Consider the following 26,949-nt stretch of genomic DNA (forward strand, 5'->3'; position numbering starts at 1 on the left):
AGACTCGCCCCAACTGCAGGGAAAGAGGAATCTTTTATTGAAAGCATAAAGTTCTCAGCTTAGGGTCTGGTGTGGAGTCTGAGAGGCCTCGGTCTTCTAGGAGAACTCTATGCCCCTGCCGGCGGCTGTCCATGGATGGGATTGTTCGTCAATGGGGGCAGTGGCTGGACCCTTTCTCAGGGCAGCGGCAGATGAGAAGAGGGGTGGAGGGGTGGAGAGGGACCTGTTGAGGAGCTGAAGAGACTTGGAGCTGGGGACCATGTCAGGCCAAGCCTTTCCAGGACTGGTTCCGGCTTCTCCCCAGGCTGTGGCAGCATCTCTGCCTCTGTCATTCAGGTGCTCAGCACCAGAAGGTCCTTGGAGGGCAGAACACAGAGCTGGTTAGTGAGTGGGGCGGCTTCTGGCTGCAGCTCAGCAGACAACTGCCTGCCTTGGGGTCAGGCCAGTCGCATTTCTCGGCAGCAGTAACTCTGAACAGTGGAGACAGCTGGAGTCAAAGGGGCCTGAGAATCACCCTGGCTGTGTCATTAGCTTGCTGTGAGCAGGGGATCTTGGGCAAGACACTTCCCACCCTACCCCTCATTTCCTTCTTTTCCAAATAAAGAGGAGCAGGCCTGAGCCCCTCTCCAAACTCTTCCAAACTCCAGTTTTCATAATTAAAAAGATCTACAACAATAATAAAAGCAACAGACTTAATTCATAGCACAAATGAATACCCATGTGTCCATACTGGTATAAGTAATTGAGTAAATAAATAAATGAGGGAGAAGGGGTAACTTTTCTTTACAGCAGAACTCCAACTAGTAAGTGTGAAAGGAATTGCAGAGATTAAAAAAATCACCATTCAGGCAAACAGCACAGTAATACTGTTGAAGGCAAAAATCATTAATGAACGACAAAATTAGTGGAAAAAGTGCGGTGAGAAACAGAATATTTGCATAGTGTTGAAGTTTAGGCCCCATGCGATATTGATTAGTTATAAAGGGAGAACGTAGCAACTTGGTGGAGAAATCTGGCAGGATCCACCTTAACCACAAGAGCAAAGCTGAACATATCCGGGAAGGAGATGCTGACGTCACGTGCCCTGACTTGGTACCCTGACAAGGGCACAGCATTGTTTGGCAGCATTCTTGCCAAAAATACATAACCTCATCTAATTATGAGAAACTATCAGTCAAATCCAAATTGAGAGACATCCCACAAATCCAGCCCAACTCATCATAAATGTCAAGGTCGGAAAACACAAGGAAAATTGAGGAACTGTCCCAGATTGAAGGGCACTAAGGAGGTGTGACCACCAGCTGTGAAGTGGAAGCCCGGATCCTGAACCAGACGAAGGACATTAGTGGGAAAGCTGGCAGGTGAGGCCTATGGATTTGTACTAATGTTAACTTCCTGACTGTGATCATTGTACTTGGACTACAGCAGATGCTGACACTGGAGGAAGATAGGTGAAGAGTGTTCTGGAACTCTCTCTGTACTATTTTTGCAACTTTTCTATAAGTCTAAAATTATTTTAAAATAAAAAATTAAAATAAATGGCTAGACCCATATAGTAGTAGTAAGAAGAAGAAGAAGAATAGCTACCATTTACAGAGGGCCTATAAGACTCTTGAGAGTCCCTTGGACTGCAAGGAGATCAAACTAGTCAATCCTAAAGGAAATGAGTCCTGAATATTCATTGGAAGGACTGATGCTGAAGCTGAAACTCCAATATTTTGGACACCTGATACAAAGAGCTGACTCATGAGGAAACACCCTGATGCTGGGAAAGATTGAAAGCAGGAGGAGAAGGGAATGACAGAGGATGAGATGGTTGGATGGCATCACCAACTCAATGGACATGAGTTTGAGCAAGTTCTGGGAGATGGTGAAGGACAGGGAAGCCTGGTGTGCTGCAGTCCATGGGGTTGAAAAGAGTCGGACACAACTGAGCCACTGAACAACACAGAGCCTACAAGAGCCTCTGAGTCTTTCTCTTTTTTTCTGAATCTTTCTTTAAACCAGTGATTTTTCACCTTTCGGACCCAACACCCATTTTTCATTTGATTATAGGACTTCATATTACTTCCTTTATTCTGAAACAAATCTCATAGATTACATAATCTACTGATACATATATTTTAAAAGCCAGTATAATTCTTTTACTGGAATATACAGAAGAAATAAAAGATAAGCAATTTATAACAAAATAATATGTATTGAGTCAGCCAAAACATTAGTTTGGATTATTCCATAAGATGTTATGGAAAAACCCAAATGAACTTTTTGGCCAACCCAATATTTTGATATAAAATGCTCAAGCGTGATTATTCAGGAAAGAAAATTCATCCCTACACATTTTAAAATTCCCTTCAGGTTGGGGAGGTGGGTTGCAATACAATCTCGGGTGAAAACCCCTGGTCTGAGCTGTCTCTGTTATTTCAGTGCAAATCCTGCCTCTCACTAGCTGAGTGATGTTCGGCAAGTGGCCTACCCTCTCTGATACGCAGGTCCTTCACCTACGACATGAGGCCAACATTGACCGGAGCCCTGGAAAGGCCCACATGCATATAAGACAGCGCAGGGCGCACCACATATGCTCAGTAAACGGTAGAAATGATGACTGTGGTGATGATGGGGACGATAAATTTCTGCCAATCCTGTTCACATTTCCTAACCCATTTTTAACAAGTGAATGATGACCGTTAACGCTGAAATGCTGTATCTCATTTAATCTCTCACTGTCAACTCCGTGAGGTGGGTGGTGGTGTTCCCCATTTCAGATGAGGAAACTGAGGCTCAGAGTAGTGCTGAGGTCCTGCAGGCGCTCAAGAGAAGGGACCACGACTGGCGCCCCCAAGGACGGCCCAGAGCCGGTGTCTGACCCACATTGCCCATTCAAGGTCACTGCCGCCTCTCTTGACTCTTCCCCAAAGGTGGGGGCGGGGGGTGGGCTGTCCCCTGGGCTGAGGAGGCCCAAGCCTGGCATGAGTGTGAGGAGCTGGGCTCTCGGCACACAGCTGGTGGCTATGCAAATAGGTGCTACCTTTTGAAAAGGACTTCGTCAATCTGGGATCATGTTCGGGGATCATGTTCTAAAGAACCGAATCCTGGAGTTAGGACAGTTTGTGCACCAGGATGCACACTGTGCCTTCTTTATTTCACTGATGCTGATAATGCCGGACACTTCTAGAATGCTGACTCCGCGCCAGGGGCTGTACAGGCCCCTTATGTGCAGAAGCTCTTTTATCCTAAATGCAGCCCGGTAGATACACACTATGATTAGCCCCTTTGTATAGAGGAGATAACTGAGGCCCAGGGCCACCCAGCTGGAAACTGACAAAGTCAGGATTTAAACCCAGGCCAGTGGATGCCAGGACCCTTATTCTTCAACTCCAGTGCTCTACTGACCGACCCCCTGGTCAAGCCATGTTTAAAAATAAAGTTCCAGAGAGATTGGAATGAAAAATAACAAAATGTTCTAAGGGATAATTTCTGGGTTGCAAATATATCTAGGAAGATAAACATGTGTTTGTTTCATCTTTTTTGTATTTTTTGAATTTCAGATATTGAACATATGTGTATTTTGGAAGTGGTAACAAGATCCCCTCCATAGCACCTGCCGTGATTCCAATTAGCAATTATTCAGGAACATTTTCCCAAAGGCCCATCTACTCACTGGTTGAAGCTTTGCAAGGGCCAGGGTTTTTGTTCACTACTGTTTCCTCAGCCCCTTGGGCATTGTCTGGCACATACTGGGTGCTCAATAAAAAATTTTCTGATGAACTATGTCACACTTTCACTTTGGGCAAGTTCTTTACTGCTCTGAGCCTCAGTATTCCCATCTGTGAGGTGGGGGCAGTGATGAGAGCTTCATTTAAGGCTCCTAGCAGCTTTGTTTCTTGTTCCCTCAGCCCCATCCTTTGAAGGCAGAGGCTGCTATTGTCCCGCCCTGCCCTTCCCTTCTCTTCTTCCTCCCAATTCCTGGGTTTGCAGAGGAAGGCAGAACAGAGCTCTATCTCCCCTTACCTCCAAGATGTCAATGTCTGCATTGCTGAAGTCGATGTTGAGGATTTTGGGAAGAGGGACACCAGAGCCCAGCACAGCTGTGGGGGAAAAAAATGATCGGGTACAATCAGTGTGGCCAAGAGGCATCAACCTTCCTGAAGCCTCCAGTATTACATCTTTCATGCCTACAGGACTTTGTCCTTGCCCGTCCTTGTGCTGGGAGCACACAGCCTCAGCCTTGCCTGCCTCTTGAGTTCTGAGCCTTCCCCGAAATTCTGTTTCGATGTCACCTCTGTGAGGCCTCCTACCCACCAGGCTGAGCAACCCTGGGCTCCTGCCACTCTTCCCGAACAACTGCATTCCGGAAACCACAGCATACTAATGCCCTGTCTTCGCATCTGTCACCACCACCAGATTGTGAGTTTCTTCGGGCAAGGACTGTGTCCCCAGCATCACCCAGACCTGGGTGCAGCGCAGAGGAGGAGACAGAGGTTTGCTGAATGAAGGCACGGAAGGAAACACATGGGACCCCAACAAGTGACCTCCGTGGAGGTCTAGATCATCAGAGCCTAAGCAGACCTGCTGATTAACATTCTAGAAAGAAAGAAGGAAGAGAGCGAATGAGGAAGGGAGCCAGGAAAGTGGGGGAGGCAGGTGGGGAACACGGGACTTAATCCTCTGACTCCAGCAGGATTTTTCAGAGGACTAAGGACATTGTGAATCTACCCCTCAGGAACCTATGCAGTATTTCCCAAACTTGCTTGGCAGTGGAACCCTTTTCTCAGAGTATCTTGTGGGACTGATTTTCTACGGAACCCTTTTTGGGAATCATAGATCTAACCCAACCTCTCACTTTTGAGAATGGTAAATCGCAGTACAGTGAGATTGAGGGAATTGCTGTCAAGTTCACAGCACCTCCTAGTGGTGAAGCTCAGGAGAGCATCTCCATCTATTGGCTCCCAGGTCAGCCCGGCCCCATCTATCTCCTGACATCATCCTCTCCTACCAGGGAATGAGCATGGGCCTGGTGACCAGCACTTTTCTGTGGTTCTGATTCAGTCTCCTCTGGTGACAGTCCCCTGAAAAAAGGTCTGATTGACATCAAGAGTTCTCCAAATGAACTGAGCTGGTACAGTTGATGCCACCCCTCTTCATTCCATCTTCCAGGATGCAGAAGTGGGGAGAGAGAGGTTGGGGTCCAGCAGCAATGAGACAAGCTGGGACCTGGGACCCTTTGCTGCAATTCTTGCACCTGGACACACCTCTCCTCAAGCAAGAAAATACAAAGAAACTGTATGGGACTAAAAGTAAGAGTTGGGGCAAATTCTGGACAAAAGATACAAATAAACTGAAAACCTGCCGCTGCTACTGCTAAGTCATGTCAGTTGTGTCCGACTCTGTGCGACCCCATAGACTGCAGCCCACCAGGCTCCCCCGCCCCTGGGATTCTCCAGGCAAGAACACTGGAGTGGGTTGCCATTTCCTTCTCCAATGCATGAAAGTGAAAAGTGAAAGTGAAGTCGCTCAGTCGTGTCCAACCTCTAGCGACCCCATGGACTGCAGCTCACCAGGCTCCTCTGTCCTTGGGATTTTCCAGGCAAGAGTACTGGAGTGGGGTGCTATTGCCTTCTCCCCAAACCGAAAACCTAACTGCCATCTTTAAAGAACTGCCAGCTTTAAAGAGCCTGGACCAAAGAAGAAGAGGTCGGGAACAGAAGCAGGATACTGCACATGCCCTGTACACACAATACCACCTAAGGGGTGGACAAACCACTTAGGTCACCCCTCTAGCCTGACCACTGGACCACCCTTACCCTCACCACATATAAGAAGCAAGCTTGCCCCACTCAGGGAGACAGTAAGCAAGGGAACCTGTTGTTTGTTCTTGCTCCCCCCTTGCTGCATCAGGAACCCCAGTAAAGCCTTGCTTGCATTTCTTGTCTGGCCTCTGATCAATTTCTATTGATTAAGGGGGCCAAGAACCCTGGTTGATAACAGCTTGAGGGCTGTGGTTCTTGATGGAGCAGCTGAGCCAACCTCCAGTGGCCCCAGGGCTCAACAAGGAGCCACAGAGATGAGGCACCAGGCTGTTTGATCTATTTATAAATTTGGGCAAGAAAACCCTCTAACTGACTATGTAACTGTCTAGGGAGTTAGGAGGCTGGGAATATTGGTAACAGCAACTTTAGTTCTGTCTGTACTGATCGAACTTTTTACATTAATAAAATACACATGTGGTCCCTGTGCAAGTAAAAATAAATACACAATTAAAGATAAGTCAGAAAAAATAAGTCAGGAACACAGCCACATGAATTAAGTTAAAAATGGTTAGGAAGGCAAATTTCATGTTTATATATGTGTGTGTGTGTGTGTGTGTGTATATATGTATATATATATATATATCTTACCACAACTGAAAAGAAACCCAATGAAAATAAATATAAAAATTTTAAAAACCAAAAAAGAGGAGTTTAGAAGGAAGTATACCCAGATATTGGGATTAATTGCCTCTGGAGGTGAGATTTTGTTTTCTAACCTCTCTGGACTTTCTAAAATGTATACACACATAATTTTCACATGTAATCAGAAGTTCACATAGATAATCAGAGAAATCAGTCAAATAAGGCGGGGCAGGGAAAGAATACAACAAAAGCAGCAAATAAATAAGTTGATGGAATCTTGGGGCAATATTTGCATTTAGATGCTGAGATAAATAAGCTTAGAGTGAAGGTCTCTGGAATGCTATTGAGGTGGAACAGCTGTGCATCAAATATGCCCAACAAACCAGTAACCCCCTGATCCACAGGCCACGCACCCCTGGGGCACCCTCTCTCACCATTCATTGCAGGCATGAACGCCAGGTCAAAAATCTTCCCGACCAGCACCTCCAAGAGGCCAACCTGCAGAGGAAGAACGAAAAGGCAGAGATTCTCTTAGGTCTGAAGGGATCTTTGAGGCCCCTCCCCGCCGAGCCCTGTGGCTGGAGAGGAAGCCGAAGAGCATCTCCAGAAGAATCTGGGAGCTGCAGCCAGAGCCCCTGTGATTCCAGCACCACCAACCCCAAGGCACATCTGGTCCACCTGCTCCTTGTACAGATGCGCAGGCTGAGGTCCAATTCCTGGCAAGTGCTGGCCCAAGGCTCATGGTGAGGCAGAGACCGAGGGAGATCAGGTCTTCCCAAGGGGCAAAGAGCACAGGGTCTTTGGTGGCTTGGAAGGCCCTTGTGCTTTGTGACCAGCACTTCAGGTCCCCACCCCAGCTCAGCTTCCATGGACTTCCAGGCAGCTTCCCTCACCTCTCTGACGCCCAGTTTCCTCAGCTGTAAAATGGGCCAGCAAGTCCGGCTCGCCAGCAGCAGTGAGGATTAGGAGCGGATCATGTAAAACGCTTGGTCTTGAGCCTTTTCACATAGCGTGTGTGCGTGCTATAGTTGTGTCCAGCTCTTTGCAAGCCCATGGACTGCAGCTCGCCAGGCTCCTCCGTCCATAGGATTCTTCAGGCATGAATACTGGAGTGAGTTGCCATGCCCTCCTCCAGGGAATCTTCCTGACCCAGGGATCGAACCCATGTTTCCTGCTCTGCAGGCAGATAACTTCACCTCTGAGTCACCAGGGAAGCCCTTTTTCATATAGAACCGCTCTTCCCTTCTCTAAACCTTGCTTTCTACATCTGAAAATGTGAGTGGGCAATCTTTACCTCAGGGAGTACTTGTCCAAACCAAACATAAGCTCTTCTGTGTAGAATACCTGCCACGGCATGGTGCCACATGATACCATGGTGACAGAGCATGGGACTCAAGTCCCAGCACTGCCTCTTACCTGGTGGCTCTGTTGCTAAAGAGTCTGCCTGTAGTTCAGGAGACCTGGGTTCAATCCCTGGGTCAGGAAGATCCCCTGGAGAAGGGAATGGCTACCCACTCCAGTATTCTTGCCTGTAGAATCCCCATGGACAGATGAGCCTGGTGGGCTACAGTCCATGGGGTCATAAAGAGTCAGACAGGACTGAAAGACTAACACACTGCCTCTTACCAGCTCTGTGACCTTGGGCAGGTCACTTAACTTCTCTGTGTTTGACTGTCTTATTTGGAAAGTGGGCCAATAATTGCACCCAAATCATAAGCTTGAGTTGAGAATCAATGGAGAAAGGCTTTATTTAAAAATAAATAAATAAATAAAAGGTTAATGTAGTGCCTGATGCCAATTACTATTGCTTCAGAAATATTCATTAAATATCCAATTAAGTATTGGTGTCTTTTTCCATTTGGAGTCCAGAGATTTCCATTCTAGTCTGAGCTCTGCCCCAACCAGCTGTAAAGCACGCCACTGCCCCTATCTGGGTACCAATCTCTCCATCTATAAAATGAAGTTGATGATACCAATCCTATGAGTTGTTTGGATAAGAAAAGCACCATGACTGTCTCTGCGTAAGTGGAAATCTCACCCAAACTTGCCCCAGAAAGCAAGCATCAATTTCATTGTCAATTTATAAAATCAGTCAGTTCAGTTCAGTCACTCAGTCGTGTCCAACTCTTTGTGATGCCAAATAGGCATTTTCAAAGTCTTAGGTGGAGTGGGGGACACAAGAATGAAAAAACGGATGAAACAGGATCAAATTCTCAGCCATTAAAAAGAATACATTTGAATCAGTTCTAATGAGGTGGATGAAACTGGAGCCTATTATACAGAGTGAAGTAAGCCAGAAAGAAAAGCACCAATACAGTATACTAACGCATATATATGGAATTTAGAAAGATGGTAACAATAACCCTGTATACGAGACAGCAAAAGAGACACTGATGTATAGAACAGTCTTATGGACTCTGTGGAAGAGGGAGAGGGTGGGATGATTTGGGAGAATGGCATTGAAACATGTATAATATCATATATAGAATGACTCGCCAGTCCAGGTTCGATGCACGATACTGGATGCTTGGGGCTGGTGCACTGGGACGACCCAGAGGGATGGAATGGGGAGGGAGGAGGGAGGAGGGTTCAGGATGGGGAACACATGTATACCTGTGGCTGATTCATGTTGATATATGGCAAAACCAGTACAATATTGTAAAGTTAAAAATTAAATAAAAAAATAAACAAGAAAAAAAAAACAAATTCTAGAATATAAGTGTCTCAGATTCCTGGATCTTTAGAAAGGCAGAATTCTAGAATGTGGAGGTTTCAAAAGAAGTTCAAACCTGTTTGCCTTACAGACAAGGAAATAGGCTGAGTGGGTAGGTATAGCCAAGGTCACACAAGAGTCAGTGGCAAAGCTAAATCCCCCAATCCAGGAAGGAAGAGGTCCCAAAGGTCATGGCTGCCCCCACTGCCACCCACCCTGGGGTGGAGGATTTGGGCCAAGTGATCCCCATGAAGGCAGTTAGAATGGGACACCACAGGCATGGTAGAAGGAGCTGTGAATCAGGACTCTGCCCCTCACTTGCTTTGTGGGCCTCAAGTTTTCCCATCTGTAAAATGAGGCCTGACAGTCTATCAATGCTTTGGAATTCACCGACATCCCAGTCCCCAGCCAGCCTCACAGGGTGCCATTCCCAGACTTGACTCTGGGGCCTGAGCTTGGTACTTACATCAAAATTGCCCACGTTTGAGGTTCTGAGGTTGAGGCTGGTCCTGCAGATGAAGAAAACAGCTTGTTAGAAGGAGCTATTGGGACTTCCCTGGTGACTCAGAGACTCTGAGCTCCCGATGCAGGGGGCCCAGTTTCAGTCCCTGGTCAGGGAACTAGACCCCACATGCCTCAGCCAAGAGTCTGTATGCTGCAACCAAGAGTTCTCAGTGGACTGCAACAAAGACCCAGTGCAGCCAAATAAAGAGAGAAAGAAGTAGCAATTGCCGAGAATCATAAGAGGCTCACATTTCAGTGTAAGAAGACCGTCCACCAACATCCTCAGGGAGACCCCTCTGGATCTGGGGGAGTTAATATGAGTAGGGCTGGTCTCCATTATGGAACATTAACTATGTACCAGACTCGATGACATGTGCATAAGGCTCGCATTGCAGCTATGTGTCCTTGGCAAAGTACTTAAGTTCCCCATGCTTCAGTTTCCTCCTCTGCAGAGTGGGTGTCTATAAGCACTAAATAGGGTAATTCAAGTAAATCCCATAGAATCACCCCTGGCACCCGGTGAGTGCTATGCCCGCATGAGCATCATCACTATCTGGCAAGATCCTTCAGGAATTCCATGAAGGAGGAACCAGAGGCTCCCAGGAAACTGGCCAAGGCCACAGAGCTGGGAGAGGGAGCCCCGGACTCATGCCCTGAGCAGCACTCATGGTTGCTGTGCTGTTCTGAGCAGGGAGGCCTGAGCCTGGGTTCAAGGTCTTTCTCTGCATTGTGAGGGCTTCAGTCTCGCTGCACCTGAATCTCACATGCAAAGCAGCAGTCCCACCTGAGAGAGGCTGGACCAGATCTGCTCATGGGCAAAGAGACATTGGAGCCACTAGCCTCTAGGTGGGAGAGAAACCAATGTGGAACAATAGAGGCTTCTCAGGAGAGAAGACTCTGCTTCAGAATGTAGGAGTCCTTCTCAACTTCTCCTCCTATCCCTCCTTCTTCCACGACTGCTCCATTCAGGACACCCAAGCTCTTTCCTGCCCCTGGAAGTTTGCCGGCTCTGCTCTCGCTGACTGGAACCCCCAGCTCTCCCCACGGCTGCCCCCTGCTCCCCTTCCAGGCCCCAGTCTCAGACCTCGTTAGATACTCCTGAATGGCTCCAATTATCATCACAGTAGGAGTAGCTCTCACTGTTGAGGTTGATAAATATTTGTTGTAAAAGACAAAAACCTTACAATGAACTAGGCACACGCTGCAAGTGTTACATACACTCTCATCTGTCTTGAAGTGGGACCCTTGAAGACAATAATAACAATGATAGTAACCCTTGCAGCCATAGGCTGATGTTAAGAATTAAATGAATGAAGACACCTTGAAGGCTTAGCTTAATGCCTGGCACATAGAAAGCATCCAATAAATAACAGCTATTATCATGAGTCCTATAAGGTGGAGACAACAATTCCCATTTTAAGATGAGAAAACTGAGTTTCAGAGAGGCAAGGTCACTTGGCTTACATCACACAGCCAGTCGGGGGTCACGGAAGGATCTGAACCCATACAGCTGGCTCCACAGCTGGTGCTTGTAACCATTCGACACAGCTCCAAATCAGACAGACATGGTTGGCTCACAGCCGCCCCCCGCAAACACTCTGTTCTCATATTGTGCCTTCCTTGAGTAAATAAATCCACCTCTCTGAGTCTTAGTTTTCTCCTCTTTAAAATGGGAAGATAATAGCCCTGCTTCTGCAAGGCTGAATGACATTAGACACAGAAGTAGCCAGCACAGAGCCCGGCTAATCACCAGCAGCAGCGGCAGTTATCATTACTGCCCAAGCTGTTGTTGGCGGCAGGTCCTTCTGTGAGGCTCAAGGCTCCACTCTCCTTGCCCGGCTCACGCCAGTGGTTTTGGCAGTTATGGCCCATTTTCCCCTGTGCCGTCCCTTGGATTTACCCAGCAGCCAAGTCCAGAGACCTCTAAGCCCTCCCTGTGAGATGGCACCAGACATAAGAATGCCAAAGAAGTCTTTATGAAAAGCGAGAACCCTCAGCAGCAAACCCTCTTACTTGTCCAGCTTGGCGTCAATCATAAGCTTATCATTCTCCACGGAAAACATGGCCAAGAGTTCTGTGTCCTGGAGGAAAGGGAAGGTGAATGGAATGTCACTGCCATCGTACAGCGGTCATTGCTCACTGGGGGCTCCCTGTGAGACCCCCAATAACACCCAATGTAATGGATTTTCCCCACCTCTGGAGGGAAGGGGTTGGGAATCATAAATTGCCTGCATTAACTGTTGTTCACAATTAAGTCACAGCAAAGGCTGGAGGAACATTCTTCAGAAAGAACAGTCACAGGAAGCCAATGATTGGCATGGAAGTTGGGGATGTTTACTGAGTTTGTCTGAGCTGTCTCAGAGCCCGCGGGCGTGGCCTGCAGCCTAGGAAACCTGCTTCAGAACAGTTGTAGATGCGATTGGATATCATCACTGTCAGTCATAACTGCCCCCCACCCCGCCCCCGGCCCCAAGAGAGGGCAAATAAGGTCCAGACTCGTTCCCTTCTCTAAGCACAAGCCTTGTTGTCAGAAGATCCTTCTTTGCTTCTCAGCCCTCCCCTCCCCCCAAAATAAAATAAAACAATTTTGTTTTGTGAGAAAAGGGAAGCTCCCAACAATTTCAGGCGATCCTATTAGTAAAAACAATAATTAGGATGATGGAGAAGAAGCAGGAGCAATGAATGTGTATGGCAGAGACCTATCCAGGCGTGGGAAATCCTTCTGGGGAAATGGCACTTGAGCTGAGGCCTGAAGGGTACATACAAATTGGCCAGATGGAAAAGAGGGTGTGAAGATGATCCAGGCAGTGGGAAGGGCATGTGTATTAGAGCTAGGGCAGGAAAGGGGCTGGCAGAGGGACAGAGAAAACCAGAGGGCGAGGAGGGAGGGGACTCCTGGAGGCTGGAGTGGGGGTCGGGCCAGACCAGGCAGGGCACATGGGCTGGAGAGGAATCAGGGCTGATCCAGGGGGCAGTGGGGTCACGGCAGGGTTCTGGGCTGGATCAAATATGTGGGCTATTGATGGAAAAAAATTCCCGCAAGGTAGGGACAAATCAACAGGGGACTGGATGAGGGGCAGCCATCTCCACTCCTGGGTGAGAATCAGCCCTTTTAATTTCTCATCTGACAATGCCCAGTGTGGACTCCATGTGCACTCCAGCTGAGAACACCCACCTCCCAGACTAGAGGTGGCTCACCACATCTCCAGCCCTGGGAGGAGAGACTGGGAAGATACAGCAGACAGGATAGAACCCTAAGTGTCTGAGCCTGAAACTTTCACCAAAGAGGGGGAAATGGCACTCAACACAACTGAGCACATTCCTTCCACAAATATTTACCAAACACCTACTGTGTACCAGATTCTGCGCCTGGCCCTGGGGATCCTACAGTGAATAAAATGGCATGTGTCTCTGCCCAGTAATAAACTAACCAATGATTTCATTTAATAATATCACATTAAGGCTATGAGCAACGTAAAGCAAGGGAGACAGAGAGAGAGATGGGAGGGGTGGGAGTATTTGAGACAGGTGGTCTGGGAAGACCTCTCGGAGGAGGTGACATTAGATCAGAGACCTGATGGAAGCCAGGCTGTGAACCACACAGATATCTGGGAGAAGAGCATTCGAGACAGAGGCAACAACATGTGCAAAGTCTCCAGGTGGGACTGACTGTGCCTGGCATGTTGGAGGAACACTGAGGAGCTAAAAGGTGACCAGAGGATGCTCAGGGAGGACTTTATGGATGATAGTTAGAGGATGGGCTGTGTTTAAATTTCGATCAAAGGAGTAACATCATTTTAAGAGGATTCTCCTCTATGAAATAATTTTGGAAGTTGTTGTATTTGTATCTTTTCCCTCCTGGGTACCGGGGACAAGAAAGCCAGAACCATCCGTCTTTTTCGCCTTTCTTCAGCCTCTAGTAGAAAACATAACACATAGTAGGTGCTCAATAAACATTGCTGAATGAATGACTGAGGACTTCTTTGCCATAGGGTGTGGTACACAACCTGTGGGAATAACCCCAGCCAGCTCTTGTGGCTTCCTTCTGGTGTTTCTGGTACTTCTCTGAGCGTCTCATTAATGCCCTGCTGCCACTGCCATGGGGGAAAAAAATCAAGCCAAAGGTCACACAGCTATAAGCGCCCTTAAAGCTTGGATTTGAATCAGGTCATCTGGCCCCCAAATCCAACTGATAGTCACTGTGGTGGGAACCGTGGGGAGGTGTCTGAAGACTCCCGGAGACCGCCCACCCCCACTTACCACATCAATGAGGCAGATGGTGGTCTCCACATCATTGGGCTGGGAGACCATGACCTCAGAGGTGGCGAACACCTTCACCAGTGCCTGGTCCTTCTGCAGCGTCACCAAAGGTGGGTTTGGCACCTGGATCCTGATGGTGAGGGGGCGGGACTCGGGGTACTGCTGGAACACCTGTGGGCAGACACCAGGTGGGGTGAGCAGGGCCATCCATGGTGGAGGAGGACTCAGGGGGTCATCAGCCAACCTCTAAGCACACAGCAGAGGGTCCCACACTGGATCCCTTCAGAATCTGCAATATTGCTTAAGTCCTACAAACCACATGCAAAGCCTCCATCTACTGTGGGGTTTGGCCAGGGGCTGTCTTCTCCAAGCCTCTCACAAAGAGATATCGCAAGAATTCAATGCAATCATGCCAGCAAAGCTTCAAACCCAATACATGACACAGATACTGTGGAAATGCTCAAAACCTGGTCCTTAGGGAGGTAGGGTCCTGGGGGGCTGGGGAGGTGAGATTGGGAGAGGGACACTGAGCTTGGTGCTGGACATTCGTGATTTCATTGACTCATCACAACTCCATACGTTGCTTTTCTTCTCCGTGTTACAGATGAGAAAACTGAGGCTCAGAGGGGGAACATCAAGCAAATTGTCCAAGGCTAACAGGAGAGCTGAGATTCTAGGCCAGGTCTGTGTGACTCGGGAGCCCAGGGCCTCTCTCCCTTCCTACTGACTCCGGATGCCCCACCTAGAATGAGAAAGTCTACAATTCCAGGTGCCTCGCAGTGAAATTCCCAGAGCAAGGCACAGCCTGCCCCACCCACCTGGATTTGCTGGGGTCTCTGGAGACACACAGTGGGAGGGATCAGAGCCTGTTCGCTGCTCACTGATTCCTCCAAATTGGCTAAAGGAACCAGTCATCAAAAGACCAGCCCTCATATTTACTAAATAACTGCTTTACCAAAAAAGTTTAAGGAACATTTTTCTTAAATATGTTAAGTGAACATAAATATATGGAAAAAGTCCCAAAGTTACTTTAAAAAGAAACCAAGCTAAACATCAGCTTTTCTATATCCAGTGCAGCAGGGTATGTCCTGATCCTAAGAAGGCATTCATTTTCCTGACCACATTCAAGGTGAAACTCTCCTGGAAAACTCTTGATCTAACAGCTAATCTAATAAATATAACCAACTGACCACTCAGTGGACTCACCTTTGGGCAAATTGCCTCTCAACAAATTGATAATTTGGCGCATTGGCTTTTCACAAAAGGGTTTTCAGGATATTTCCACAGAGGGGCCTGGTGTCCCAACCACCTCCACCCCAACATGCAGAATCTCCAAGAATTCACAACTCTCCATTCACAGGAACCCTGAGAGGTTACCCTGAATTCTCTCCACAGCAGCAGAAAACTCAGGATACCTGTCCTGGCTCTGGTCAAGCGTCTCCTGGTAACTCCAGGAGACATTCCTCCGTGTCTAGCCTCAGTCCCTCCCTGCTACAGGCCCAGCCCCATAGGACGGCCTGAGTCTTTGCTTCACTGAGCTCAGCTGGGCTGCCGCCACATGGTGTGGCCGCTCAGCTGGTTTCCCCGCCTGTAAACTGGGTTTCTCGTCCCTTCTGGTCCCATGGATGGGAGGAGGATTAAAACCACGTGAAACTGTGGATTCTTAACGACTTTCATGAACCATAAAGTGCAGTGCACGTAAGAAGTGGTCCAATAAATGAAGGTCCAGTTGATTGAGGGGCCCGCCTGCCTCCTGGCGATGCCCCTGTTTGTGCCGTTAATGGTGCCCTGCCATTCAGCTTTCAACCACACGAGGGCGACAGTGGCCATTTGTTGAGCGCAGTTTCCTTTCCTTTGAATTCCACCCAGAACAGGATGGGACAGGTAGACAGGAGATGAAAAATGTCTAAAATGGCTGTTGACTACAGAAATCCCTGGCAACTGTATAACACCATGTCAGAAGCTCTTTGCAGCCAGGTGCAGGGTAGCAGGCCTGGAACCAGAGCTAGGAAGAGAAGTGGGATCAGAAAAGCCTTTGTTCCAACTGTGTATGGCAGCTGATCCAAGACTGCATTTGCATCTGCTCTTTTTAAAAAATAATAATAATAAGTTAACAAGAACGATCATAGTTAACATTTATCAAATGCCTACTCTGGGCCTAGATTCAAATCCCAGAGCTGCAGTCACCTTGTGGGGTTGGCATTTTTGCCCGTTTTTCCAGGTGAAAAAAAGAGGCTCAGAGAGAAGTCATTTGCCTAAGGGAGTATGGCTGGGATGTGCTGAGCTGGAATCAAATTCATGTCTGTCTGCTCCAAAGATGTGGCTCTTTCTCTCTAGGCCTCCATGCTCTCCAACCCCCACCCCCAAGCTCGGTGTCAGTATCCTTATGTGCTTCACCTCCTTTACCCTCCTGGATGAACCTGTGTAATAGCTATTACCATCCTCCTTTGACTGAAGAGGAAACTAAGGCTCAGAGATATTAAGACTCTTGCCCAAAGACACACAGCAAGGAAGTGACCAGGCTGGGATTAGACCTGGGCAGGCCTGTCCACGGCTAGAGCTCAGATGCTTTCCACCTCAGCCTCTGCGCCCACACACCCCCGGGGGTCTGGTCTCCAAGCCTTTCTCACTGTACTTTCAAGGCACAGGGAGAAGGTTTGAACACCCACCTTAGTGCTGAGTGTCTTCCCTTCCTACCCAGCTCCTGGGACAGTGAAAGGGAACGTGGGGCTGAAGGCGAGGGGAGGCACCACCCATACGTACCTTGGGAATCAGGGCTCCCAGTGTGGACGTGGTGAGTGGAGGAAGCTCTTCAAACTGCAGGGAAAGAAGAAGGGTTGTGTGGGTCCCCGAGGCTATAGAGATAGACAGGAGTTCCTACCACAGTGATTAAACCTCTACCCCTCTCAGACAACCAGTGGGGGCATGTCCTCTCCCTTAAAGGCCTCTGGGGAGGCCCCACAGGTCCAATAGGGGCCACCATGCAGAATGAGGTAGCCATTTGGGGGTTAAGTGGATGGGGCAGCCGCAGCGGGACTTCTCAGGGCAGGAGGCAAGATCTGAATCTTTCTCCTCTAAAAACGTGAGTCTTTATGAAAACAAGATGGACATCAGCGGGTCCAGGTGTGAAACCCAGTGAGTGTCCATTAAGTGCATGATGCCACCATATCCCCGAACTACCTGTGCTATTATTTAGCTAATATCTTCCTTAAATGACTAACTTTTAAAAATTATCAAATCCTAAGAAATGGAAAGCCAGTACCACTTGACAGAAGGTGAAGGCGTCTGTAAAACTAAATGCAATAAAAACAAAACGATGACCTCACTGTGCGTGGATACCATTGTCTGTAGGGGGGGAGTTCTGCTCTCCCTGAGTTAAAAGAGGACACCTGAAAGTTTAAGAGAGGGTCACATCATACTGGCACCAAATGGAGACTTTCCTCTTGGTAGAGTCAAGGTTGACATAAGGCACATGATGGGGTTATTTTGAGAAACTCTTGCTCTTACGAGAAACACACTGAATTTTATGGAACAAAAGGTGATGACTCCAGACACTCAAGTTGTTCAACAGCAGATAGAGGGATATGTAGACAGACAGATAGATAGATTGACAGACAGATAAAGATAGGTGGATGGATGGATATGAAGCAAATGTGGCAAAATATTAACTGGTGAATCTAGGTGAAGGATATTATGATATTAATTGTATTATTTTGCAGCTTTGATGAAGGCTTGAAATATTTTAAAAGAAAAGATTTGGAGAGAAAATGACTCTGGAACATACCTAAAGGTGATATTTTATTCTTATGTCTCTTAGTTATGCACTATCAATGTTTACCAAGCAAAAGGATTCAAAACACTTGTACTGAGATATAGACATATGGATTTATATTATGCTTTTTTAAAGGTTTGGAATAAAATTATGTAGAGTTGACTAGGGAGCAATGTTTCGATGTTGTTTAGTGTCATGAGTTAAGGGATGGACTGTCCATAGTCTTTGCTTTCAAGCCATTTCTCAGGACACTGGGGACTAGAGAGAATCAACAGTGGGCTGTGCGCTGCCTAGCTGCCCCTTCCTGGGGGCCATGACTCACTCACCATGCCATCGGTGATGTCAATATCTAGGGCCCCTTGCTTCTGCAGGAGAGTCAGAACCGAGCCCAGAAAGTTGGCAGAAATGGCCAGTTGGGAGTTGGTGTTGTCACCCATGGGGGGCAATTCTGGCATCTTCTGCCTGGGAGACAAGGCTGGCCGCCCCAGTGGGTAGTCGATGAGGTCTCCTCCAGCTTCTCCAACCAAAGTCTGGGGAAGTAGAGAAGAAAGAGGTCACAGGGGGAGGGGTGCAGAGAGAAGAGTGGAGGAGAGGGGCTGAAGGCTGGAATGAATCCCTGAATTTGCCTACAGGCAGCCTTCCTTGGTTAAACCCACTGGATCTGAGTGACTTTCATGTATGGTCCCATAAATTCAATTTGTGATAGAATAGCATCTCTTGATGAGATGGTTAGTGAGCATCACCAACTGGACAGACATGAATCTGAGCAAACTTCAGGAGATAGTGGAAGACAGAGCAACCTCATGTGCTGCGGTCTGTGGGGTCACAGAGTCGGACACGACTTAGTGACTGAACAACAAGCATCTCTTGCAGTTCCTGCTCTATGACCAGTTATAATTAAGCCATGGTTCAGTGCCATATATTTGAAACAGAAGAATGAGAGCCTTTCACTAGCAATGCAGCAAGTTGATGCACCTGTACCATATACACCAGAGTATCTACTCTTTAAAGGCCAGACTACTCTCCATAGCATAAAAGCTGTTGTGCGGTCTGCCTCATCTGGAATCACTCTGCCTCTCTCACCCCCTTCCTCGATGCAGCCACCAGGGTCTTGTCTATCTGTACCTCCACCTCAGCCCCCCTACCATCCATACGTGCTTCCTGCCTGCCGTTTCCTCCCACACTCTCTTCTTTTGTTCTGTCCCACTCCTTTGGCTGGTCTCAGCTCAAGTATCATCACCTCCTCCAGGAAGCCCTCTGTGACCTCCCTGGGTAAATCATATCCCCTGCTTTAGGCTCTATAGCCCAGGAATCCCTTTCACAGAGCTCAAGGTCTCTAATCGTTTGAGTGATTCTTAGATGGCCCTTCCACTCCGGTAGATGGTCACCTCCCTCAAGTCAGGGATCTTGTTATGTTCACCACCAGTCCCAGTCCAGAGTCTGGCACACAGCAGCTAACTGATAAACATCTCCTGAGTCCTCTGTGCCTGTGGATATACTCCGTGTGCACATATGTGTGCACAGGTGTGCTGTGTCTTTGAGGGCATGGGTGTGCATGCTCTGTGTCTGATGCTGGAAGTGGAAGGCACTTGTGTGTGTGCAGCCCAGGGTAAGTGTGTGTGTGTGTGTGCATGTGCATGCACAGTTACGGGCCTGATTGAGTGGTGTGCTTGAGCTAGTTCGCATCAGCTCATAAGAGCCAATTCCAGGCATGTCTTTCCAACCCTGTGTTTAGTGAGTTATGTTAGTAGCCTGAAATTGGTCAGGGTAGGGGTACTTACACCATGGAAATCAGCAAACATTACAAATTAGGACTTTTTTAAACAACCATGAAGAATCAGGTAAGAATCAGGTGTTAATGTTTAGCACACAAATAGCCAGATTCACTCCTCCAACAAACCCAAGCCCATAGCAGCAGCTTCCACAGCTAGAAGCCAGACTGCCTGCTTCAAAGCCCGGGTTCACATTTATTAGCTGTGTGACCTTTGGCAGGTGGCTTAACCTCTCTGTGTCTTACTTTCCTCAGTAAGAGTGCCTGCTTCGGGGTTAATCTACATAAAGTTCCAGGAATGTGCCTGGCACACAGCAAGTACTAGGTGAGTGTTGGCTGTGACTGAATTTCCCAACACAGCTTCTTGAAGGTCCTCATCCAAGCAGGAAAAGGTCTTGCTCAAATGTTGCCTCCCAGGCATTCAGCAGCAGCCCTGATGGTGGGGGGTGGGGTGGGGGGCTCCGGGGGGTGAGGGATCAGGGAAGGTGGGGTCCTCACTCACACCTCAGCCTGTAGGCCACCTCCCCAACCCGAGCCCAGGCACTTACGTTCAGGTCCAGCTCCAGGAATTCCCCAGTCACGAGCGGGAGGCTGGAGAAGGTGTACTGGACACTTCCCAGTATCCCCAGAGGAATCAGAGCTGCAGGCAAAGGTGGGGTCACAGGAAGCTCCCCCCACCCACCCAGACACCTTCTTTGTGACCTGAGGGGACTGGGGCAGCAAGGTTCTGGCTCCAGACACCATGGAAAGAGCAAGCATTCTGGGTTCAAACCCCAGCTCTGCCTCTTCCTTGCTGTGTGATCTTGGTCAAGACACTGCACCTCTCTGAATCTCCATTTCCTCCCCTGTAAAATAAGCTTAATAGAACTCCTCAGACAATATTGGTGGTTGGGGGTGGGCAATAAGATTCTACATATTGATAAGCTTTGTAAGCTGTGAAGTGCTGTACTGGGAAGAAATTATGGGGCTCCACAACGTGGCGCTTAATTGAGTTTGGCATTTCTCTGACCGCTTGTGATAAACGGCCCTAACTTCTGGGCTCTTCCAACCCTGTACAGCTGTAGAGACTGTGCACTGCCCAACAGGTGCTACCATTATGCTGTGATCTATCTGGATGGAGGACCCTGGAATCATGGCGTGCACGGCCTGGACAACCACATGGGGCAGACTTGCCTTCAGGAATGTTTACTCTGAAATCCTGGATCAAGGGTGAATGTCACAGCCTGAATCTGAAGACCTGACGGTCTCCACGGCATCTGTCACTCCCTAACCTAGTGTTAGTCACTCCAGTCTCTCTAGGGCTTGAGGCCAACTCCCCCATTTTAGAGATGAGGGAACTGGGAAGAGCCTCTCCAAGTCCACACGCTGCCTGGGGGCTGGAAACCCAGCGTCCCAACACCATCCAGAGCCGCAGCGCCTAGGGGTCCAAGCAGGAAGCTCCTCCCTCTGGGGCTTGGCGGGGGGGCGGGGCGGGGCGGGGCGGGGGGGGGGAGTGTCCAGGGACAAGAGGAAGGGCCAGGCAGCCCCTCTCCCCTGGCGTTAGACGCACAGCACTGCGTGCACCACACAGGGCCCTCCTCACAGACGTTGCTGTGTCCCCGGTCCCTTCCGAGGGCTGGGCCCAGATCAGGTGCTAGAAGATGCTGGTTGAATGAAGCAACAAAGGAAGAACTTACAGTCCACGAGACCCAGCTGGTCATTGACGAGGCCCAGCACCACGTCCACAATGGGGCAGAGCTGCAGGGGAGAGAGGGCATGGAATCCTGGTGACCTCGCAGGGCGTGGGGGTGGTGCACAAGCGAGAACAATGATAATAGCGACTGTACTGACTGCCTTTCTGTGCGTGGCCCTGTCCTCCCTGCAGCCCTGTGGGGAAGGCTTTCTCATGATCCCCATTTTACAGATGGGAAAACTGAGGCACAGAGAGGTGATGTGACTGCCACCCAGCTTGGAAGTGCTGGAGCTGGGTTTCCAACCAAGGACTGTGTATATCTTAAGCCTCACCTCTTTATCCCCTCACCAATCTGTCCCTCCGCATTCCTTAGGGCCCTTTTCAGACCCCCAGGGACGCGTCCCAGCCCCCTGGGTCCCTCTCTCCTTCTGGGTCACCTGTGTGCCTCCAGGAATGGAGGCTGCACGGGGCCCCTCGCTCTGGGGAAAGTTTGTACTTCCTGCTCCTGGTCCCAGGATGGGTTCTTACCAAGTCAGGGAGGACATTGGCCAGGACTCGGTTTACTAAGTTGTCCACGAGGTTGGGGAGTAGCCTGAAGAGAGAGCAAATCAATGACAGTTCAACCAAACGGTGGAATATTACACAACCATATAAAGGTAAGCAAAAGGAAACTCTTCGTGTTTGGCACACAAAATTCTCCCAAGAGACCAATGATGAGAGAAAAGTACAAAACAGTGTTTCCAGTATGTGCTCACTTGTGTTAAAATGACAGAGGGGAATGAAATTTACATTCATGTTTGCTTCATTTGTTTAAAAAAATTGGATGGAGAATCAAGAAACAAATAACCAAGGAGACCTCTCTGGGAAGGGGGAAGATGGGAGATGGAGAGGCAGGGGGCCATGCCTTTTTGTCATTTTATGTTTTGAACAATGTACCACCAGATATTTTTCCTTGTGAAAATGTGAATTAAAAATCTGTGAAGTTTCTGGGTTTCCTTCCCCCTCCTCATCTCACCAGAACACCAGGGGCTGATTTTTTTCTGCCTCCACCCACCCTGGAGCAGAAAGACTCAGAGAAGCCCACATGAAGAGGAAATTTGGGGCTTAAATGCAAATTTGCCTGTCCCTTCATCAGTGAATTTCTCTGATCCCACAGTCTAGATAACATGAGGGCTGGATAAGAAAGAAACTGATGAGACAGGAGAGGAAGGATTAGGGGGCTTCAGAGAGACCAAGAACAAGGATCTCTCAAGATGAGGGCCAGGGAGTGAAAAGAAAGGGACTCAGTTCTGAGTAGCCCTGATGCGCCCTCATCTGAAACCATCATCAGGGGGCAGCGTACCAGCCAATATCCAGACACTTGAAAACCCCTCTGGACACAAGGTGTGTACTCAGCCAGTTTGTGGGTACAGTGTAATAGAAAAAACTCAACATCTGATTAAGATCACATGAACAGCATCAACTGGGAAATTTCACTGAGTTGGAGCACCATTGAACACAATACCCATGTTATACAAGTAACATAAACTCTTAAAATGTGCCAGATTTTCACTAGGTGTTTTACACTCACCATCTTAATTCCAAAGGGGAAAAAATTACCGCTATTTCACAGATAAAGAAAGTGGAGCTCAGAGAGAGCAACAGAGCTATCCAAGGTCACACAGCAAGCAATAGTGAAGCTGAAGAGGTTTGAACCCCAGGCTGCTTCCAGAGCCTCTGCTCTAAACTATGATTTGCCAAAGACAGATCACTCTACCATCTGCCAAGGCACTCCACAGCCCACTGGTACTCACCCTCGCAGCAGCCTAACTTTGATACCTCCCAGGAGAGTATCACATCGCTCAATGACCAGCCTTGGGTAACCCGTGCGGTCCATGGTCAGCCGGACTTTGGCCGTGATGTTCACCTCCACTGCGATGTCCAGGAACCCAATAAGACTAGAGGAGAGGAGACCATGGTACCAGGGAGAGAGTGAGTCAACGCCCAACCACCACACTGCACCTTGGCTTTTGCCCTGGCAGTTCCTGCCATCTACTATGCTGCTGGTTCACGTCTGGGGGTCCCAAACCAGAAGGCTTCCCTGAACCCTCAAGTCATCTGTGAACAAATCTATCCCCACTTATGAGAGCTTCAAAGGCTGGGAACAGAGGCCAATAAATGAACCTTGTGTCCAAATTTTGGTTTCCAAGGTGACCACCCAATTATATTGCTTTGTAGGCATGACCTCCTCCCATGGGGATAAATCAATGCAAAGGTCCACCACCTGAGGTCCTCTAATGAGCACCAACTACTTGGCAGACACAATTCAGGGAGACCATCTGTCACAGTGGCTGTAGCCACCTGGGAAAGGATATGTCTTATTGTGCCCATTGCAGGTGAAGACATTATGGCTCAGTGATATTAGGAGAACTGGCCTGACTTCACATGGGTTAAAAGAGAGTCAGTATTTGAACCCAAGGGGCCCCCAGACTCCAACTTCCCAGGATCTTAACCTCTGCATAGGCTGCCTTCACTGCTTGCTGCTCAGATGACCTGAGCCCAAAGGTATAAGCCACGTGTGTGCTGATGACACCTCAGGTCTTTTAGTCCCCACATTATGGACAAAAAGGAGAAATAACCTGCCCCAGATCTCCCAGCCAGGATGTAGGGTGGCAGGGACCCCTCTGGAACCAAGGGCACACACCTCTTCCCGTTGATGGCCACGCGGGTGTACAAGCTCAGGTAGACGCCCACGCCAGGCAGGAGCCGCACAGACACCCGAGGGAGAGTCAACTCCACAATGCGTAACCTGCGGGGGACCAAAAGCAGTGAGAGGGCTGCCATCTCCAGTGCCCGGCACCCCACTCCCCAGGGACCGTTCTCCCTGTACCCTCCTCCTCTGCACCTCATTCATTCTTCTTAGCTCTAGAAAGACCTACGATTTGTGGATAGAGTTTGGAAAACACAGAAAAATTAAAGGCAAAAAATATGCCATGACCCAGTCTCCCACTGCCTGGAGGTCTACTGTTTATATTTCCATGTATTTGCTTTGACCTTTTTTTTTTTTTTTTTCATGTAAAAATGCTACTCCTTCTGCCTGTCCCTGCCTGGTTTCTTCCCACACATTCTTTAGATTTCAGCTCTAGGTTTTCTTCCTCCGGGAAGCCTCCCCTGATCTCTCCACTATACACCTCCTCACTTCTTCATGAACTTCTTAGCACTGTAAGTGTATAATTGTTTCCAGGCTTCTTCATTGATGCCATATAACCCACCAGCCTGCAAGCTCCATCGGGACAAGAGATGTGTCTTGTCTTGGCTCACCATGAGGTCGTGCCCCTGGGGACAATAGAGCGCCTTGCATGTAGTTGGCACTCTAAATATTGGTCAAATTAAATAGTGAATATGAGGAGGAGGCTGAGCATAGTTGAAATTATAATATGTATGCGCAATCTTGGGTCTTTTCCACCTCGACTATATTACTATGACCATTCTACAGAGGAGGAAAATGAGACTCAGAGAGAGGAAAAGAATGGCCCAAAGTCACAGGCTAATCTAAAAGGCTGAGCTGGGACTCAAACTCAGGACTTTCAACAGCAAGATCCCAAATCATACAAGACTCAAGACGTCCAGTCCTGAGGCCAGGTCCTAAAGTGTATGAGACACTGAAGACCATCCTTATTCCAACTCCAGGCCCCTGGGGCTGATTATTCCTGTTCAGAGTTCATTAGGGAGCTTGACAGGGAGACCCCAGCCTCTCCTTACCCGGTGATGCCCTGCACGGTGCTGATGATGCCGCCCTCGCCAAGTACGCCCAGGACGCCCCCTCCTCCAAGAAGTCCTCCGTCTCCAAGGAGACCACCTCCGCCGAGCAGGCCACCTTGGCCTGCTAGGATGCCGTCAGCTGCCAGCATGCCCCCCGTGCCCAGCAAACCACCTGGGCCCAGTGCCCCAGTGGCTACACCAGGCGGGATCTCGCCAGGCCTCAACTCTCGCCGGTGAAGTCTGCCCACGGGCGCCGCGCCTTCAGCAGACCTGTACCGCCCATGGTCCCTGTGGCTGCCGTGTGCATTTTCAGCATTGCGGTAGTTGCTGGTTCGGAGGTCCCTGACGCTCCCATCGGACTCAAGGATCTCACCATATCGGTATTTGCCCCCCAACTGAGCGGTGTTGTCATTGGCCTCGATGTGACCATACTTGTAATTACTGCCCAGCTGGTGGCCATTGGTATACTTTGGGGGCGGTTCTCGGACGTGGAAGTCATTGTAGGGAACACCACCGACACCTCGGGGGAATTCAGCACGTCTGTAGTCATCGTAACGATGTCGGCCACCACCCAAAAGACCACCACTGCCACCCAAGAGCCCGCCACTGCCACCCAAGAGCCCGCCACCACTGTGGCCTCCACCACCCAGCAGCCCCCCACCACTGCCACCCAGCAGCCCCCCACCACCGTGGCCTCCACCACCCAGCAGCCCCCCACCACTGTGGCTTCCACTACCCAGCAGCCCACCATCACCACTGCTACTCCCACCACCAAAAAGCCCCCCATCACTGCCACCCAGGAGCCCTCCACCACTGCTGCTACCGCCACCCAATAAGCCTCCTCCAACTCCGCCCAACAGGTCACCACCCCCTCCAACCCCGCCACCAAGCAGGCCCCCCAGAAGACCACCTCCCCCACCACCTCCACTTCCACCAAGCAGACCCCCCAGGAGAGGCCCGCCACCATCACCACCAGCTTTACCCATGGGCACCTCTCTCAGGGCTGAGCGAAGAGCATCACTTTGCTGCAAGGTGCCCGAGATGGCTGCGGAGAAGCAAAGGTCTCATTCAGAGGCTCGTTCCCACTCCGGTCCCCAGCACTGCTCATTCCCTAGTCCCCTTTCCCCACTGGTAAACTCCTGAGGTCGAATGGTAAGGCTCCTCCTGACCAGCCCTGACATCCCCGTGAACTCATTAGCTGCTGGCTTTGACCTCTCACACATTAACCAGATTTCAACACTGTTCAGCCAAACCTGGGTAGATTTTCTTCATGATCCTTCCTTCCAAGCACTCCACACTTTACAGTGTAAAAAACAACAAAAACCCCTACACCTTAGCGCATTATTCAAATTTATTCCCGGAAAATAGTCAAGGCCAGAATTATTGTCCCCATTTGATGGATAAAGAAACTGAGGCCTATGACACTGAGGAAATGACCCCATTTTTTTCATTCTATGACAACCTTGGACAGGAATGAGGGCAGGGGACGTGTCCTCATTTGCCAGATGACAAAAGAGAGACCCCCAAGAACTGAAGGCAGGATCAACAACAGCTCCCACTTTTGAGTGTTTTCTATGAACCAGGAACTGTGCTGAGTTTTCAAAAGGTCATTCATCTCATTAGATTCTTGTATCAGTCCTCCAGGATGGGGACCATAATGACACCCTCTTTACAGATGAGAAAACAGAGGCTCAGAGAACTCAAGTCATGGACTTAAGGTCATATAGCCAATATCTGAACTCTAGGAAGGCTGACTCCAAGACGCAAGCTCTTAATCGCTGCTTTCTACTGCCTCAAGCATACACTCCCCAGCATGGTGCCTGGCCCCTAGCAAGTGCTCAGGAAGTGGGAGCTCACGGAAAAGATGAAACTAAAGCCCAGAGAGAAGCCACCCATCCTTCTGATGTAGAACCTGCCAGTGAGCAACAGAGTGCTTGGGAATTTCAGAGTTGGCTGGACTTCCCTACCCGCCGCCTGCCACCATTCACTCTCTGCAGGACTGGACTCACCATTGCTCAGCACGTCTTTGGTAACCCTGAGGATGGTGTTTGTATCTTGGCGGACACCACACACAGCCGCCACTGACAGAGCAGCCACACACCATGCCGTCCACATGCTGGCACT

The 26,949-nt window shown here is 49.1% G+C and overlaps 1 protein-coding gene across 1 annotated transcript; it reads right to left on the bottom strand.

Annotated features, from left to right (window-relative positions):
• On the bottom strand, positions 1–26,949 carry BPIFB4 (BPI fold containing family B member 4). The gene is made up of 16 exons (XM_006064391.3): positions 26,835–26,949; positions 25,808–25,870; positions 24,826–25,345; positions 23,768–23,872; positions 22,878–23,021; positions 21,613–21,676; positions 21,089–21,149; positions 19,961–20,052; positions 17,968–18,171; positions 16,633–16,686; positions 13,870–14,040; positions 11,623–11,690; positions 9,572–9,614; positions 6,827–6,890; positions 4,012–4,088; positions 1–356 (listed from the first exon to the last, which is right to left on the bottom strand). Exons 1-16 carry the CDS (start codon positions 26,938–26,940, stop codon positions 333–335), a joined length of 1,860 nt encoding a protein of 619 aa, XP_006064453.3. The 5' UTR covers positions 26,941–26,949; the 3' UTR covers positions 1–332.

The sequence above is a fragment of the Bubalus bubalis genome, chromosome 14 (assembly GCF_019923935.1).
Source record: "Bubalus bubalis isolate 160015118507 breed Murrah chromosome 14, NDDB_SH_1, whole genome shotgun sequence".
Lineage (NCBI taxonomy): Eukaryota > Metazoa > Chordata > Mammalia > Artiodactyla > Bovidae > Bubalus > Bubalus bubalis.

Bases quoted from the DNA above. Each gene is read 5' to 3' on its own strand.
- BPIFB4 (XM_006064391.3), bottom strand. From the start codon at position 26,940: ATGTGGACGGCATGGTGTGTGGCTGCTCTGTCAGTGGCGGCTGTGTGT. The intron at 14,041-16,632 runs GTACGTATGGGT...GTCTGCCCACAG, and splicing joins TGGGAGCCCTGATTCCCAAG to GTGTTCCAGCAGTACCCCGA. The intron at 357-4,011 runs GTAAGGGGAGAT...CTGCCCTCCAAG, and splicing joins CAGACATTGACATCTTGGAG to GACCTTCTGGTGCTGAGCAC.